Source organism: Besnoitia besnoiti, chromosome II (genome assembly GCF_002563875.1).
Source record: "Besnoitia besnoiti strain Bb-Ger1 chromosome II, whole genome shotgun sequence".
NCBI classification, from domain to species: Eukaryota; Apicomplexa; class Conoidasida; order Eucoccidiorida; family Sarcocystidae; genus Besnoitia; species Besnoitia besnoiti.
In genome coordinates, this window is record NC_042357.1 from 4,035,343 (window position 1) to 4,050,537 (window position 15,195).

Here is a 15,195-nt window from a genome sequence, read left to right on the forward strand (position 1 = left end):
CATGTGAGGAAACGTAGTGCCACGCCTCGACTTTGAGCAGACGGAGAGCTTTCAGCTCCTCGAAGAATCTGACCGTGCCTCTCAGTTGTTCTCGCGCTTTTCTTCTGCGCCCCTTCCGGTCTCAATAATCAGAATCCGCACTACTCGTTTCCTGTCTTCTTTCTCCCCATCCATCGACCATTTCGTCACCGTTGACTCGGCACCCGAACAGGCTCCCTTTTTGCCGCTTTTTTGTGGCTTTCGATTCTTTCCTGTCCACAGCCACTTTCTAGCCTCCTCGGTAACCGAATGGGGCGCAGTGTACGGCGGAACCGGCGCGGGGGCGGGGGCGGGCTCGCCGCCTCTGCGACCGCGCTGGGCGAGGAGGGCCGCGGCGAGCGCCGATCCGTAGGGGCGCGGAGGGGTGCTCCCACGCCTGGCGACTTCGACGAGGCCCTCCTGGAGCCTGTTCTGCCGTTGCCGGCTGGGTTCGCGGACACAGACCTTGCCGCGGCGGCCGCCTTCCGAGACTGCGGAGATTTGTCGATCTCTGCAGCTGCGCGTGTGGAGCGCGCGTCGGAGGCTGCGGGCGCCGGAGCCCCTTCGACTGACCCTTCAGGCTCTCCGCACTCACCCTCGACTGCGCCACTTTCACACGCCTCGCATCCCTTCGTTGCGCCTCCCCTTCCCTCTCAGCGGTCCGCGGCGAAGTCTGCCGAATGGTGTGGGCTGGAAGGGGATCCGAGCGTGCCCTTGTCGCGGTCAGACCTCCTCGAGATCCAACGCTGTCTCTGTTTTCCTTCTTCGTTCTCTCCTTCGTCGGCGCCCTCGGCGAAAGGGGCTTCCGCGGCAGCTGCGTTCGACGCGCGCGGATTCTGTTCGTATGCCTGGGTGCTCGCTGAGCAGCACGCTGGCGACAAACGCTACGACACATCGACTCCAAGCTCCAGCAGCGATCCCGGGACCTCGGCACCTTCGCCGTCTTCCTCCGCCTCCTGCGCTTCTTCGCAGCACCCATACGAGCCACAGGACACGGGGGGCATCGAAGGGGGTGAGGTGCGCGCAGCGGAGACGCCCGGAGGAGGCAAGGAACCGATTCGCGACGGCCTCAACAAGTTTTGGGAAGCCGTTGAGGCGCGGACCGCTGCGCGGCTCAAAGCCCTAGGCTTCTCCTCGAGCGCGGTCGCCACCAGCCTCGCGTGCTGTCGGTACATTCGCGAACGCCGGCGACGTTTCTTCTCGTCTGCGGCTGCGCCTGCGAGCGCCCCAAGCAGCTGCTCCGCGGTGGCGCCGTCGGATGTGGCGCTGGCGCGGCTAGCCTTGTCCGTGGAGAAGAGCTTCAACCTCTCGATTGCCGCTGGACGTTCGCGACAGGCAAGGCAGGCCAAGAAGGAACACACGCTCTCGCAGCTCCGCCTCCGCGCCGCGGCCCTGCTCCTCTCGCGTTGCCTGGAGATCCTGTACGCCTCCGCGAGCATCGCCCACGACGCGCCCGCAGCCTCTCAGAATCCCGAGTTTCTGGTCCGAATTCCGCCCGCAGCAGCTAGGGCTGTCAAGAGGCAGACAGCGCAGGGCGCTCGCGAGACGCGGCGCGAGAACGGCAGATGGAGTCTGGGTTTGGCAGACGCGAGCCCCGTCTCGCCAGCGACGCGTTTGTCCATTGCTGAGCTGGGGGGCAGCGCAGGCGCTGCAGCAGAAAGAGGCGCGAGCCACACGCAACGAGGGATTCCAGCGAGCGCTGAGACTGCATGCACGCGGGCGCCAGCGGCAGGCGGACTGCGGTCGGTGCGTGGCAGCCGACAGGCCACCGAGGACGCTGCGAGGAAGAGCCTGGGGACGAGGGAAACGGAGAGAGACGCGCAAACAGATACAGACAAGAGGGCGACAGCTGGGAAGAGGAGAGAGAGCGAGGAAGATGCGGGAGTCTGCACACGAAGGGGAACGCTGGAGACTGTCGCGGGCGACACGCCTGGCAGCGTAGCTGCATCAGCCAAGTGGCAGGCACCAGATACCGCGTTAAGCGGACGACAACTTGCTGTCTTGAACGCGCGCGAGGACGGACTGTTACACGGGGGACGATTTGGAAGAGTCAGCGATACCAAGAACTCCACAGAGAGCGGCAGACACGCGAAGGACGCCAGGGGCCGCGAGGCGCAGGAGGGCGACTGGGAATCAGGGGGGCGTGAGGAGACGCTGGAGGCGCTTCAGCAGGCCGACATTGAGGCGGCGCACGCGCGAGTCGCGGCGACGCGTGCTGAGAGTGAAGGTCTGTATGCCGCTTGGATGAGCAGATGCGGCCCCTTTCAAACGAAGAGGCGAGAACTCCCGGTCTACAAACACCGCGCCGAGTTCCTGGAGGCGCTAGATACGCACCAAGTAAGCCGATAAGAAAACACACAGCTGTCTGACGGCTTAGAGACGGCTATAGACACGACGACGCTGGAAAAGAGACCGAGCGAGAGATGATGGAGGCGGTTCAATGACGTTAGGGTAGGCGCTTTATGAGCTGAAAGTGCGAGTCACACAGAACAAAGGAAAGTACGTACCGAAACCGATCCGTAGCACGGAAGACGCGAAAGGCGGACACAGAATGTGGAAGGCACGCTGCGCCTACAGAAGATCTAAAGAACAAGGAAAGGAGAGAAAGCTGTCTGTAAGCACGACAGACGGTGAGAGTGGGAGGAGCGCCAAGAGGACCCCGAACTTCTGGTCCAGAGAGAGAGGCGACTTGCAGGAAGCACACCGCCGCATGCACCATGCGTTGGGTATTCCCCGTTACACGTGCATTCGCAGTCCTGCGCGACCTGGTAACTCAATAGCTTCTCGTTCGGCGGCGCTTGCGTGTCTCTGCAGGTCGTTCTCGTCTCCGGAGAGACAGGCTGCGGGAAGACCACGCAGCTGCCGCAGTATGCGTGGGAGGCGTGCCTGGAGCGGAGGCGCGCGGCGGCCTCCTTCGTCGTCATGGCGCAAGCCAGACGCATATGCGCAGTTTCCGTTGCCGAGCGAATCGGCGAAGAAATGGATGAAGGCGGCGCAGGCCGCACCGTCGGCTACCAAGTCCGGTGAGTGAGCCCACGCGGAGACATTGGAGACCGCGTGCATGGCTGCCGCCGGCGGTTCACTCGCCTTTTTGTATCTGCGCCTTAATCTCGGGCGTCAAGGATGCCTCCATTCATGCATGGATCTGTCTCCCTCGTCCACGTGAGCATCGGGCGGCAAATCGAGCTCTCTACTGCGCGTTGTCTCTCTGCGCGTCTCCGATCCTTCATCTGCCTGCTCGCCTGCTTCGCGCGATGAAGCGCTCGCCCGATACGGCGTGGCGACGCCTCGTTGATAGCGTGGCGGAATCTTCAGGAGTCATATCTGCAGCCGTGTACCGACGGTGAAAGGCTTCGAGCGTCGCCTTCCTTCCTTGGCCTGCGGTGTCTCGATCCTGAGCCGTTTCCTTGCCCATGACACCTGCAGGCTGCGGTAAAATTGCAAACAGAGCGCGAGCCTGTTTGCCTGCGTACAATTGTACATATATACGCTTGAGCGTTCTCATGTAGCTCGTCCACCGCCCTGCACATATATGTCTATGAATATATATGTGCAGATATATATGTATATGTCTCTCTTTATATATATATATATATACATACATGCTTGCGTGGATGTCTTCTGCCTGTCTTCGCGGCGCGTTGTAACTGTGGTTTTTGCAGACTGGAAGGAAAGCGAGGCCCAGACACGCGTCTGCTTGTTTGCACGACGGGTGTCCTCTTTCGGTGAGGAGGGAGAGTCGGATTACTGCCCAGAAGAAGCTGAAAAATAGTCATGTCTACTTGCTGTTGCTTCCAGGAGGTCTCTCGAGACATCTCCCGTTTCGATATAGAGATTCGAACCGCTTGCGGGTTCTACGGACATGCTCGGCCGATACTGCGATTCTGAAGATGGGACTTTCGCTTACGTCACGTAAACAATTCGGCAGCGACCTAACTAACGAATCTGAGCTGCTGCCTTTGGCTAGGCGTTTTGCTTTCGCTTCCAGTGTGTACCTGTTTTGGTATGCCATACAAGCACACATATATATCGTGCAACATACGCCCCACACAGATATCTACATGAGCGCATGTGTGCATGTGTACAGTCTTTCGCTGCGTTTCTGTACGGAGGCATCGCGCAGCGTCACGCGAGCATGTGGGAGCCGAGTCTCTTGCAGTGGGTGCTGGGCGTTCTGCGTGGCGCGCGAAGCAGATGTGTTCCATTCGCTCTGAACCTCTACGCTCCATGCCGACTCCTTTGTGGCGCAGCATGATGGAGAGTGACCGCCGCCTCGAGGACGTGACACATCTGTTTCTCGACGAGGTTCATGAGCGAAGTCTGGAAACGGATATGCTTCTCGTGCTCCTCAAACGTATTTTGCCTGCGGTGAGGACGCTGAAGATCCCACGGCGTGGGGTTTGTTTGAGGATATTCCAGTCTTTCCGCTGACCTCTCTGGACTCGCCTGCCTGCGTCTATGCAGTGTGTGGACGCTGGGTTAGCGATGTCGGCGGCTCGAATGGCTCTAGAGCTAAGGACCATGCCCTGCAGGACTGCCAGCGCTTTCGGATTTGCGTAGACAACATGGCGCTCGGTTAAAGCTTTACCGTTACACATATCGTCTTCCCCGCTCGCCCCCTCGGCGTGACTCGGCCTGCATCGGGACGCGCTCCTCGAGGAGGCTTTTGTAGAGCATATTCGGGAGCTACTACCTGAACGTCTGCAGTCCGTTTTTGCTGTCGCAGCTGTCGGTCTCTGCGTTTTGGGCGTCGCCTCTGTCAACGGAGGTGTATCTGCTCGTCGTGTGTGCGCCGATACATCAGCCCTATGCGCGGCTTTCGTAATCATGCAAGGCGCGCACCAGAGGGCAGCATATGGGTAGGACTCGTCCAGTGTTTTTTGCTTGTACTCAGCGACCCACCCTGCGGGTGGTGCTTATGTCAGCCTCAATCAATACAGGGGCGTATGCGTCCTACTTCGGCAACAACATCTGCATGCTTTGCGTGCAAGGTAGGCTTAGACGGTTGCGCCTCATTCTGTACCTCTAGAGATGCACAGGTATCCCTACACGAATCCTTTAGGGTCTATGATCACATCTACAGACGCAGGTGCCCCTTCAGTTGTGTGCATATCTCTGTAGTGGCTCACGCACAAACACGCATCCATCTGGGACACGCATATGCGCGTGCCGTGCCTCTTCACTTGCACAAACAAAAGACGCATGCGTGCATGTCGGTAGATATACACGCGGTTATGCGCAGATGTAAGTATGGAGGCGCATCTGTTCACGCAGCGCTGACGCACAGCCGTCTGTGCGCAAGCGACTCTCGACAGTAAGCAAGCGGCTTAGGCGGCGAAATCATCATCATCCTCCAGGCCGCCTGACCCGGAGGGGGGCAGACGCGTGGCGTCTCAGTTTGCGGTCATGTTGGTGTCGCGCCTCCGCACGTTCATGAGAACCTGAACAACAGGCAGCGAGAGGCTGGGACGCTAGCAAAGCTTCAAGTAAAAAGGGACGGATCTAGAAAGCAGAAACGAGATAAAAGGGGCCGCCAGGGCGCTGTGGGGCTGTCGCCTGTGTCTGGGATGCCTAGGCCGCACTTTCCCTGTCTCGACGCTCTTCCTGGAGAACGTTCTTCATTTCGTGGATGACACGCAGACGCAGACCGAGGTGAGAGCTCAGACGTCAGACGCACGAGAAGCCAAGCCACACGCAGGTGCAGCGCCTCCAAAGCTGAGAGGCGGCGCAAATAGGACCGGCGACGTCAGCAAGCTGCGCAGGTCCAATCTTCCCCATTCGCGGGCGCTGAGACACGCGGCACGCGCGCGTTGGTGTTAGATCAGGAGACATATGCCCAGACGAAAGGGAAGGGCGAACCTCCCTTTGCGTGGCGCTTGCCGCAGGCGTCGCCCTCTTCGCGGCGTTGTCTCCGCTCGCTGCTGAGCTGCTCCTTTCTTGTCTCACAGCGCACAGTCTTTCCCGTCGGCGCTTATCCGAGGGTGAGGTGTCGCGCGCCCCCGCCCCTCGGCATCCCTTTGCGGTGCTTGCCTTCGATTCGGCGATGCGATCTCCTGGCGCTCCGGCTTGTGCGCTGCCTTAAGGCGGAGCACCAGCGCCTTTGGAGGTCGTCTGTGCGTGCGTTTCGCTTTTCAGCCTCCAAGCGACGAGAAGAACTCGCTGACGGCAGCTGCAGAGGCGCGTCTGCGGGAGCACGCGCCGTATGCGAATTTGCCTATGCCCCTCCTGCAGCGGGTGGCGCTGCGCACGGAGTCCGAGGTCAACTACGGATTGATTGCGGCTCTCGTGGCTTGGATTCACGACAGCCACGCGATGCCCTGCACCGGCACTCCGCCCGCGTCCACGTCTTCCCGCGAGAGCGCCTCGTGTGCGGCGCCCTCACTCTCTGCTGCCTCATCTTCGCTGCGGCTGCCTCGCTCTGCCTTCGCTTCGCCATCGCCGTCTCAGCCTCCAGCGGCCTCGGCTGCATGTGCAGACCTGCCGGCACTGCGGCTCGTTCCTGGAGTGTGTTTCGCGCCTTCTGCGTGCACATCGCCGCCCCCAGGTCTGCCGCGCTACGCGCCGCAGGGCGGAGACAGTGCGCAGGCGCTGGAAGTGCGGGCGTCAATGGAAGCGTTCAAAAAGAGCGCCGCGGATCTCTTTGCGCCAGTGTGCGGCGGCGGGGCGATTCTGATCTTCCTGCCGGGTGTGTATGAAATCAGGCACTGCATAGACGCGCTGGGCAAGCTCGGCAGCAACGCCGAAGAACGAGCCACGTACCCGGACTCGCGAAGGCGAGCCCAGCGCCTCGCACACAAACGCAGCCACTCTCGTTGCGCACACGCGTTGTCGTCGCCCTTCCACGTCGTCGCACTGCACTCGAGACTGTCCGTGGAGGAACAGAAAAGAGCTTTTGAGGCGCCTCCCAAGGGCAAGAGAAAGATCATCTTGACCACCAACATCGCTGAAACTTCTGTCACAATCGACGACGTCAGCTTCGTGATTGACTCGGGCCTCCAGAGAACGAAGAGCTTCAAAAGCGCCGCAAGGCTCTCCCTCTTCGAGGTACCGGGGATCGATGAAAAATATCCTGCATGCAGCTATACGGTATTGTAGCCTCAGAAAATGCAGGAATGCGGTTGCGGCGTCCGCCTGTCTCCGTGCGCACATACTTTCTCTTGCCGCCCTGCCGTTTTCGATCTAAACATATATCGAAAGGCAGTCACGGTCCCAATTCCATGACTTCGTAGTCTCAGTGGTTGGGGTAGAACAATACGCAGTGATCTTTACGCACACGAAGGGCGCCTCGCGTGTTCGAAGCCGCTGCCCGGCTGTCTCGTCTCGCTCCCTCGCCGGCATATCCTCTCATACCTCAGGGCCAGATATATATATTTTTTTTACACATATACGCCTTATATATTTCTACATACATATTAACACATACACATATACATACAGCCTCACCAATAAGGATACGTGTCCATCAATCTGCGCTCGCAAGCTGCTGGTGGAATTTCAACTTCGTTTCTCAGGACGTCTGGACAACGCGAGCGAATGTGTTGCAGCGCAAGGGCCGCGCAGGCCGCGTCGCGCCGGGGCTGTACTGCGCGCTGTATAGCTCGCTGACATTCGCGCGAGACATGCAGCCGGACATGGTGCCGGAGATCCTCCGCAGGCCTCTGGAGGAAATCTGCATTCAGCTTCTTGCCTTGCGGTATGCGAGCCAGCGAGCCAGCGCCGGGCATGAATTTGCATCTGCCAGGAATAATGCAGCTCTCACTCGGGTAGACTCGATTGGCGTCATATTTCTACGGGAAAGTGTGGCTCTACGCCTGGGCCTGCTCTGCGGCTACGGGACCCGCACTCCCTGCCTCGCCACCACCACCTTTGTGTGTTCATCTACAGCGTTTCCAGGCACACAGCTCTCTGAGTCGAGTGCCCGCCTGGATAAGTCACCGCAGCGTATCTTTATAGGGCTTTAGTGGTGACCGCTACAGAGTTCGCACGCAGTACGCAAAATCGAAGCGGAGGCTGGCGCAGAAGCACGGATAGCCGCGACTGCCCCTGCCGCCGCGCCAAGTCCCGCAGGGAACGTGAATACGTATGCAGGGTCTTGAAGGGGCTGTTTATCTTTTTTTCGAAACGATTTCGCCGGATGTTTTCCCTTCCCTTCAGCCTTGACCACCCCCCGCGGCTCTTCGCCGAAGCCATGGACCCGCCCGACCCGCTGCACGTCTGCGCGGCTCTGCAACATATCCACACGATTCAAGCCGTCCAGCCTGCGTCTGCGGCCTTCGCCCAAATTTCAGATCCCATCCTCGATGCTTCCTCCGCGTCCTCCTCTCCTTCATCCTCTTCTTCCTCGTCTTCTCTCTCGTCTTCTTCCTCTTCTTCCCCGTCGTTTTCTTGTTCATCATCCTCTCCTTCTTTGCCTTCTTCCTCTTCCTTCTCTCCGCGCTCTTCGTTAACTTCGTCTTCGCATATCTCTTCGCGGTCGACGTCGCCGGAGAAGGGCACCGCGGGAGCCTCTGCGCCTGCGCGCCTGTGGATGGAAGACTTCGTGAGAGCGGAGAAAACTGGCAAGGAGGCGACGCGGTGGGCGGAGTCGAAACCTACGCGCCCGGTGGGCTGCGCCAGCGCGGCTGCGGCACCTCAGGCGCCGCCGCCTCGCAGCTCCAAGAGCCTGAAAAACTGGGTGTGCCTATGCAGCGATGCCTTGTGTTCCTGCGGCGCTATCGAGAGCCACCGGACGGCCGTCGGGGCTCTAGACGCGCTCGCTGCGTTCCTACAAGGAAGAGGAAACAAACTTGCGAAAAAAGGCGCGCGCAGAAACGAGAACTACAACAGCCAGCGCCAGGTGAGATACAAGCCAGCAGGCGCGCGCACTCGCGACGGAAGAACGGATATGCTTTCTCACGCATGCACAGATACGGCTGCATCAGGATGTCGGCACGCCTCCGAGCACAGATACCAGGTGTAGACGTATGTGGATGCAGCATGCATTCGTGCGTCGGTGGATCCTTCTTTGGAGCCCATATTTTTAGACTACGAGCCGGTGCTAGGGAGGAGAGCGCGCACCTTTCTGCCTGTCTCGTTTCTGGTTTCTGCAGCTGAGGGCCTACGCACAGGAGGCCTGTGAGCTAAGCCCGCTGGGATGGCAACTCGCGCGTCTGCCAGTCGAGGCTTCGATTGGGAAGCTGCTCATTCTCGGGTCGCTCTTAGGCTGTCAGGACGCCGCGCTCACGCTGGCGGCGATTCTCGATTCCCCAGGAGATATCTTTGCCACTTTTGCGCGACATCCACAGGACGTCGCCGCGGCCAAGAGGAAGCTGAGCGGTAGGAGCGGACGAGGCCCCCGTCCGAGCACAGCGTGAAACGCGCGTTCACACAATATGTATGTGCGTTTGTTGTTGGGAGCCATATGCGTGCGCTGGCGCGCGGACTGAATGCCAAGGGCGGGAAGAAGAACGTTGCAGCGCATGCATATGCAAGTTGGAGGCTGTAGAGGAGACGTAGAAGGAGTTTGTCAGCCAGGACATGGACTATGAGGCAGGGTCATGCACTTTTGCACGCCCGAGTCTTTAGGCACACCCTCTGCATGCGTCTGTGGATGCCCGTGTGACTCTGGGAGCGCGTGGGTACAGTCGTCCAGGGCTTCGTAGATGCTTGCTTGTTTGTTTGTCGTTCGTCAGACGGCTCCGGAGGCGACCACGTCGCTCGCTGGCGCGCGGTTGCGGGGCTGGAAGCCGAGCGCGAGAAAGGCAGAGACGCCCAGAGGTCCTTTGTCAATCAGTTTTGTGTCGAGCTGTCAACGGCGAGTCGAGCCTTAAAACGGAAGCGGAACCTTCGCACGGTGAGGAAGCCGCGGCGCGGTTCGCTGCATCGTGAGCAGCTCCGCGACAACATGTGTGCGTCACTAGTGTTGCTTCATCGATTCATCGATATCGTGCGCGCCTCCGCGGCAAGTTTCGCTCCTGGCGCAGATACGAGCTTTCGCGGTTGGACAACGAAAACTCCACTGGATGCGGCTTCAGTGCCTCGCGCTCTCCTCGCGTTGCGCGCCTTTTCTTAGGCCCTCGTCAGTGCGGGACTCACCGACCTTTTGGCACCTTCAGTCGCGTCCAAGCGAGAGGAACTGAATCTTGTCCGCGCACTCGTGACCGCGGCACTCTACCCGCAGGTAAGGAATCTGATTGCCAGCCGTGCTGGCGCTCGTGTCCGCGCTAGCGCTTGGTGCACTCCTTTCCATTACGCGCGGATGACGCAAACAGACCGTTGCTGGGCTCTCGCATTCGGCGGTGCTGGCAGCTCCTCGCCCGGTCGCTGTCGAATCCTGTTCTCAGGTGAAGCCATACCTCTGAAGGTTCTGCTCTCGTTACGCTCCGTGGCGTTTTCCCCCCGCCACCATGCATCTCTCTCAACAGCCATGGAGGCGAAGCCATGAGCTATACGACCCGGGGACGAGGGGGGGGGCGGCGGTCCGCGGCTTGTCTACGTGCATGCCATGCTGCATGTTTTTTTCTCCCCTGACGGCCCCCGGGCTCGCTCGGCTTTTCCTTGTTTCGCTACTTGCTCGCTGCGTCCTCGTGTGCGCCTGCATGTCATATCTCGCGTTCATGCGCTGAGTTGGATCTCCGTCTTACGTGTGCGGAAATGGAGTGTTTCAGCCCACCCAGGGTGCTCGCAGGTCTACGTGTCGTGCCAGCGCCATTTGCAGGCAGCTTCGGACGCGGAAAGCAGCCTCCACGTTCGCCTCGCTGGGTGCACGGCGTCCTTTCTTCGCGGGAGTCGCAGCACCGGGCGCGGCGCCCCAGCCAACGCCTTGTGTCTCACGTGCGCACATCTGCGGCGTCGGCTGTCGCTTTTGGCTGCGTGCGGATTTTCCTCCCCGCAGGTGGCGGTATTAGCATTGCCGGCCGGAAAATCGCCTGCCTACACTACGCACGGCAGCGCGGACACCGCTAAGTTGCACCAGCAAAATGCCGACACGGGGATGCCGAGGTTAGTCGAGAGAATGCAGCCTCGCGTTTCAGACCAAGGCGCTGAGGGGAGCGAATACTCAACCTTAGAGGTGGTCGGCGGCCCATGACAGATACAACATCGCAGAGGGGAAGCTGCACAGCGCAGAGATGCACCACTTCTGACACCGCTCAAAGCTTGGCGCACACGAAGAAGTATGCAGAGACACCGCGCACGGGGCAATACAAACGCCAGCACAATATCCGGGCCTTACATACACGTGCTCACTCCAACAAGGAGGGAGCCGAAAGCCGGCACAACGAAACAGCATGCTTCCAGGGAATGACGCTCATGCTTCGCAGCTTGATTCGAAGAACACAGTGCGAACAGACAGGGTGTCACGCACCAACATACGACTCTAACGGAACGGCACACGCCCCCTTCACCGCGTCCGATAAGCGGCCGAAGGAGCCATCTCTCCACTGGTTTAACATCCTGTGTTGCAACTTGATCGGGAGCACGCGCTTGTTTAATCTCTGGTATGATATGGATCTACTCTTCCCTATGCCTGCACGGCATTCCTTTGTACGCAGGGTGCTGTCAAACAAGGGGAGTACGATTGTATACACGTTTTCTGGGGTATCGGTGTTGAGTATGCGCTCAGCATCGTCGCGTATCAGGAGAAAACGACTACTCCCCGAACCTCAGGCTGTCCCGCCAGAGTGAGCTTAGAGGAATGAAGGAAACGAAAATGAAGCTGACACATTGCAGTGCTGCACTTGCTGCATGGAATCTATCTGTTTACAGCGTAAGAGGGCATTGCTGAGTATGGTGGAGGAAAAGTGTATTTTGCGGAGGCTGCTATGAGGCGTCGCCGAAACGGCAGTCTTTGACTCTCTGCGTTTGCGTCTGACAGGCTTGCCTCCGCGACGTGACGCGCGTGAGCCCGCTCGCTCTTCTTCTTCTATGTGGAAACTTGGAGATATTTTGGTTTGAGTCAAGGGTTGTCTTCGATGATTGGCTGTCCATAGGTCTGAGCCCTGGCACCGCTGCTTTGCTGAGGTAAGGCTCCTTTGACGGAATTCGTGCTCCGTAGAAGACAAAGGCTTGCTCCTTGTAGTGGGCGAAATACTTAGCGGACAGCAGCGATATCTGCGCTGGGATAGATTTTTCTTGCATGCGCGTGCAAAGCACACCTGTGCGTGGGTGACGGGATTTGAGCAAGTCAGGGTCTCGTTCGCGTGCGTGCCTCCACCGGTGGCCACGTGCTTGAGTGGAAACCCTCTTTCGAGCGATTGTGTCTGTTTCTTGAATCAGGCAGATTCGGGCGGCCTTTGACGTTATTTTGCAAAGGTGGATGCGGCAGCTCAAGCTGTGGCAAGACTGCCGAACGCACAGCCAACCTTGCTTCCGTCTATCCGAAGGTGAAAAGCGGGTCGTCGAGGTTGTCAGGAATCTTCTGCAGAAGGAATAGCGCACTGGTGAGCGACGAAAAATGCCTCAACTTTTCTCTGCTGCTCTTATATCTACAACCGTATCTTTATCTGTCCCCCTACATATATATATATATATATAAATACGAAGAGGCCAGCTGCTCAAGCATTCAGAAGCTTTACATTGTACATAGGCTTTCTTTAAACTGCATGTGAGGATGCAACACTACATATATATAGATATTTGTACTCGTGCGTCGGCCCCCGTATCATCAGCGCGACCGCCTATCCAGCGTGGGATTGCAAAGAGTTTTTTCCCGTGACGTGGCTGAATCGAGTTTCATGGTCTTGCAGGTTGGTTGTAGCGCGGTTTGCGCTTGTTAAAGAGTGCGTTTTTCGATAAGGTAAGTTTCCCTATAGCACTTTCTGTGCCACGTCATCCGTGCCCCCGTGTCCGTCTGCATGTGCTTGCAAAATCAGACGCCCCTTCTCGCAGCGGGTCACTGCGCCGCACACCGTACTCCTGTAGTGGACTGGGACCCGAGATGATGCTCAGATGCCTGAGAGGAAAGCGCAGAAACTAACACAGAGGGTACCCTTACCCATCACCACCGAAAGAAACATGCACGCCACGGTCTTGGCAGATCAATGCCACACAGTTTCCGACGTTTTGCTCGGTTCTGCCATACACAGTATTCGCTTCGCATTGCAGTCAAGCAACCGACTCTCGTTTCGATCGGGAGCAATCGTAAGGGGCGCTGGACAGAGGGGCGTTGCCAGCCTTGGACAGATCCGCAGAGTTTCTGTGCGCAGAGCTCTTTGCTGTCTGCGACTTGCTTGTCTGAATCAGAATGTCAGGAGAAGCGAGGGAAGTCGACGCGGTCAGCCGCGCTGCATCAGCGTTCGTCCCGTCCAGCTTTACCGAGCGCTTAGAGGACTGGAAGGAACGAAGCGCTGTGCTCTCACTGGCTGATTCGGACCCGCCGGAGCTGTTTTGGCGTGAAGTCGAAGTCATCTTAAGCCCGCAAGAAATGGAAAAGCTCTGTTCTGAGGACGAAAGCGAACTAGTTACTGATCCGGTGCTTGCAAGTCTGCAGCTTGGCGGGTCTTTGGCGGTGTCGCTGGGGCATATACATGGAGAAAACGAATCTTTCCTCGATGCAAACTTCTCTGTAGCCATGCCGCTTGCTCCAGAAGCTGCAAGGGACCGCTGCGAAGAGAAAATGAAACTCCCGGTTGTGCCACTTCTCGCGGTCACGCTGCTGGAGAGGTTGAGTGATTTCTGGGAACGAGATGACAGAGTCGATGGCGCGACTGCACTCGCGAAAACATCGGAAGACGAGGACGTGGCTTTTGACAGAGACTGCGATGTCGTGAGTGAGCTTTGACTCGTCCTTCCCATAGTTGAAGTCGCTTCACTTCTCTGTGGAGGCTGCGAAACTCCTGACTGTCCACTCGTGCTGACGAACGTCGGAAAGTCAGGAGCGACGACATCGCCTGATTTGCTTCTCGTTTGCGTTGAACCCTTCCCGGTATCTGAGTTTGTCTGAGACCCTGTCGATGTGAACAGGGTTTCCCTGGAAGTTCCCTGCAGCGAGCGGCTGGTCATATTTGCTCCGCGCAGGCTAGACGTTGTCGTTTCCATGGTTTGACAGATCGATGAATCGGTTGCTGTTCCGCTCAAGAGAGATGAACTGGAGGGCGTGCCGGAGGTTGTCGTAGAAGGATCGCTAGAGAACTTTCTGCTGCCCTCACTTGGCACTGATGACGATATACCGGAGAAAGATGACGACGATAGCCTTGTCGACATGCTTGTAAGGATGGTCGGAAGCGAGTGTGTTTGGTCAATGCCCGTGGAAGAGCCGGAAGTGACGCTCTGCTTGTCAGCCGTTTCGAATCGTTTGCTATGTAAAGTATTCTCGTGGATGGGGATTCAGCGCGGTGGTTTTAGTATGTTCGCTTCGTCTGCAAACGCTCGACGAAAAGAATCAACACCCAAAGAAACTATCCTTGTGAAACATATATGATGTCAGTAGAGGTGATGCTAAGAAAACCCCGACCGGGGGACTGATCCCTGGCAATGACCAGCGAGTCGGTCCGCCAACTTCCAGGAAAGACCTGTCTCATGTATTTGACAGAACGAAGGCCTCAAGGACGTAACACGACAGCAATAGTTACACAAGTCGGCTGCTTCAATGAAGAGAAAATGTCGAAAATTGCCACCTTGGAAGCAATGCGGTGACGGTCTCATTTGCCGAGGGACACTGACACGCCTCCTCAGCAGTCTTTGTTTCCGTCGTTCAAAAACCTCTCCAAACGCCAAGAGGTCCGGAGAGCCCAAGGAGCTGATATTCATCAGGTGTACGAAACGCTCGGTTTGTAGTGGCTGCTCAATACCCAGACATCAGGTTACGCAGATGTTTCTGAGGGAATTCCGCTGCTGACGTCGTTCTGACATCCGGTACTGCGCAAAGCCATGCTGCCGCCCCCTTGGCACATAGAGTGAGACAACAGAGACATGCTTGCTTTAGCGCTAGACTCGCCACATACGCATGGCACCACTGTGGTTCACACAGTGACTACATTCTGCCATTGTGTGCTCAGGGGATCTGGGTTCGCGTCTGGAAAGAGGGAGAGCGTTTCCTACCTACCAGCATGTTCGCTGCGCGAAGGCCAACGCCAGCTCGGAAGCTTCTCAGATCTCACTGAAAGCCCAAGGCTCACACTACCACGGAAAAGTGTTGCTGGGCACAAGCTCACAAGCTCGCCTTCACTATGGGTGGAACGGTGTTCAACACTGCACACG

General features: G+C 58.0%; 1 protein-coding gene across 1 annotated transcript; it reads left to right on the plus strand.

Moving 5' to 3' along the window:
* Positions 1-288: 288 nt before the first annotated feature.
* Positions 289-15,098, plus strand: BESB_039260 (uncharacterized protein; the record flags this gene model as incomplete). Its single annotated transcript, XM_029362512.1, has 19 exons — positions 289-2,355; positions 2,833-3,041; positions 3,681-3,743; positions 4,269-4,386; positions 4,913-5,009; positions 5,594-5,670; positions 6,154-7,062; positions 7,530-7,711; positions 8,173-8,854; positions 9,108-9,333; positions 9,690-9,850; positions 10,070-10,177; positions 10,892-10,998; positions 11,621-11,678; positions 11,873-12,018; positions 12,744-12,776; positions 13,240-13,762; positions 14,045-14,203; positions 14,994-15,098. The coding sequence occupies 19 exons, from the start codon at positions 289-291 to the stop codon at positions 15,096-15,098; spliced, it is 6,030 nt and encodes a 2,009-aa protein (XP_029221477.1).
* Positions 15,099-15,195: the final 97 nt, after the last annotated feature.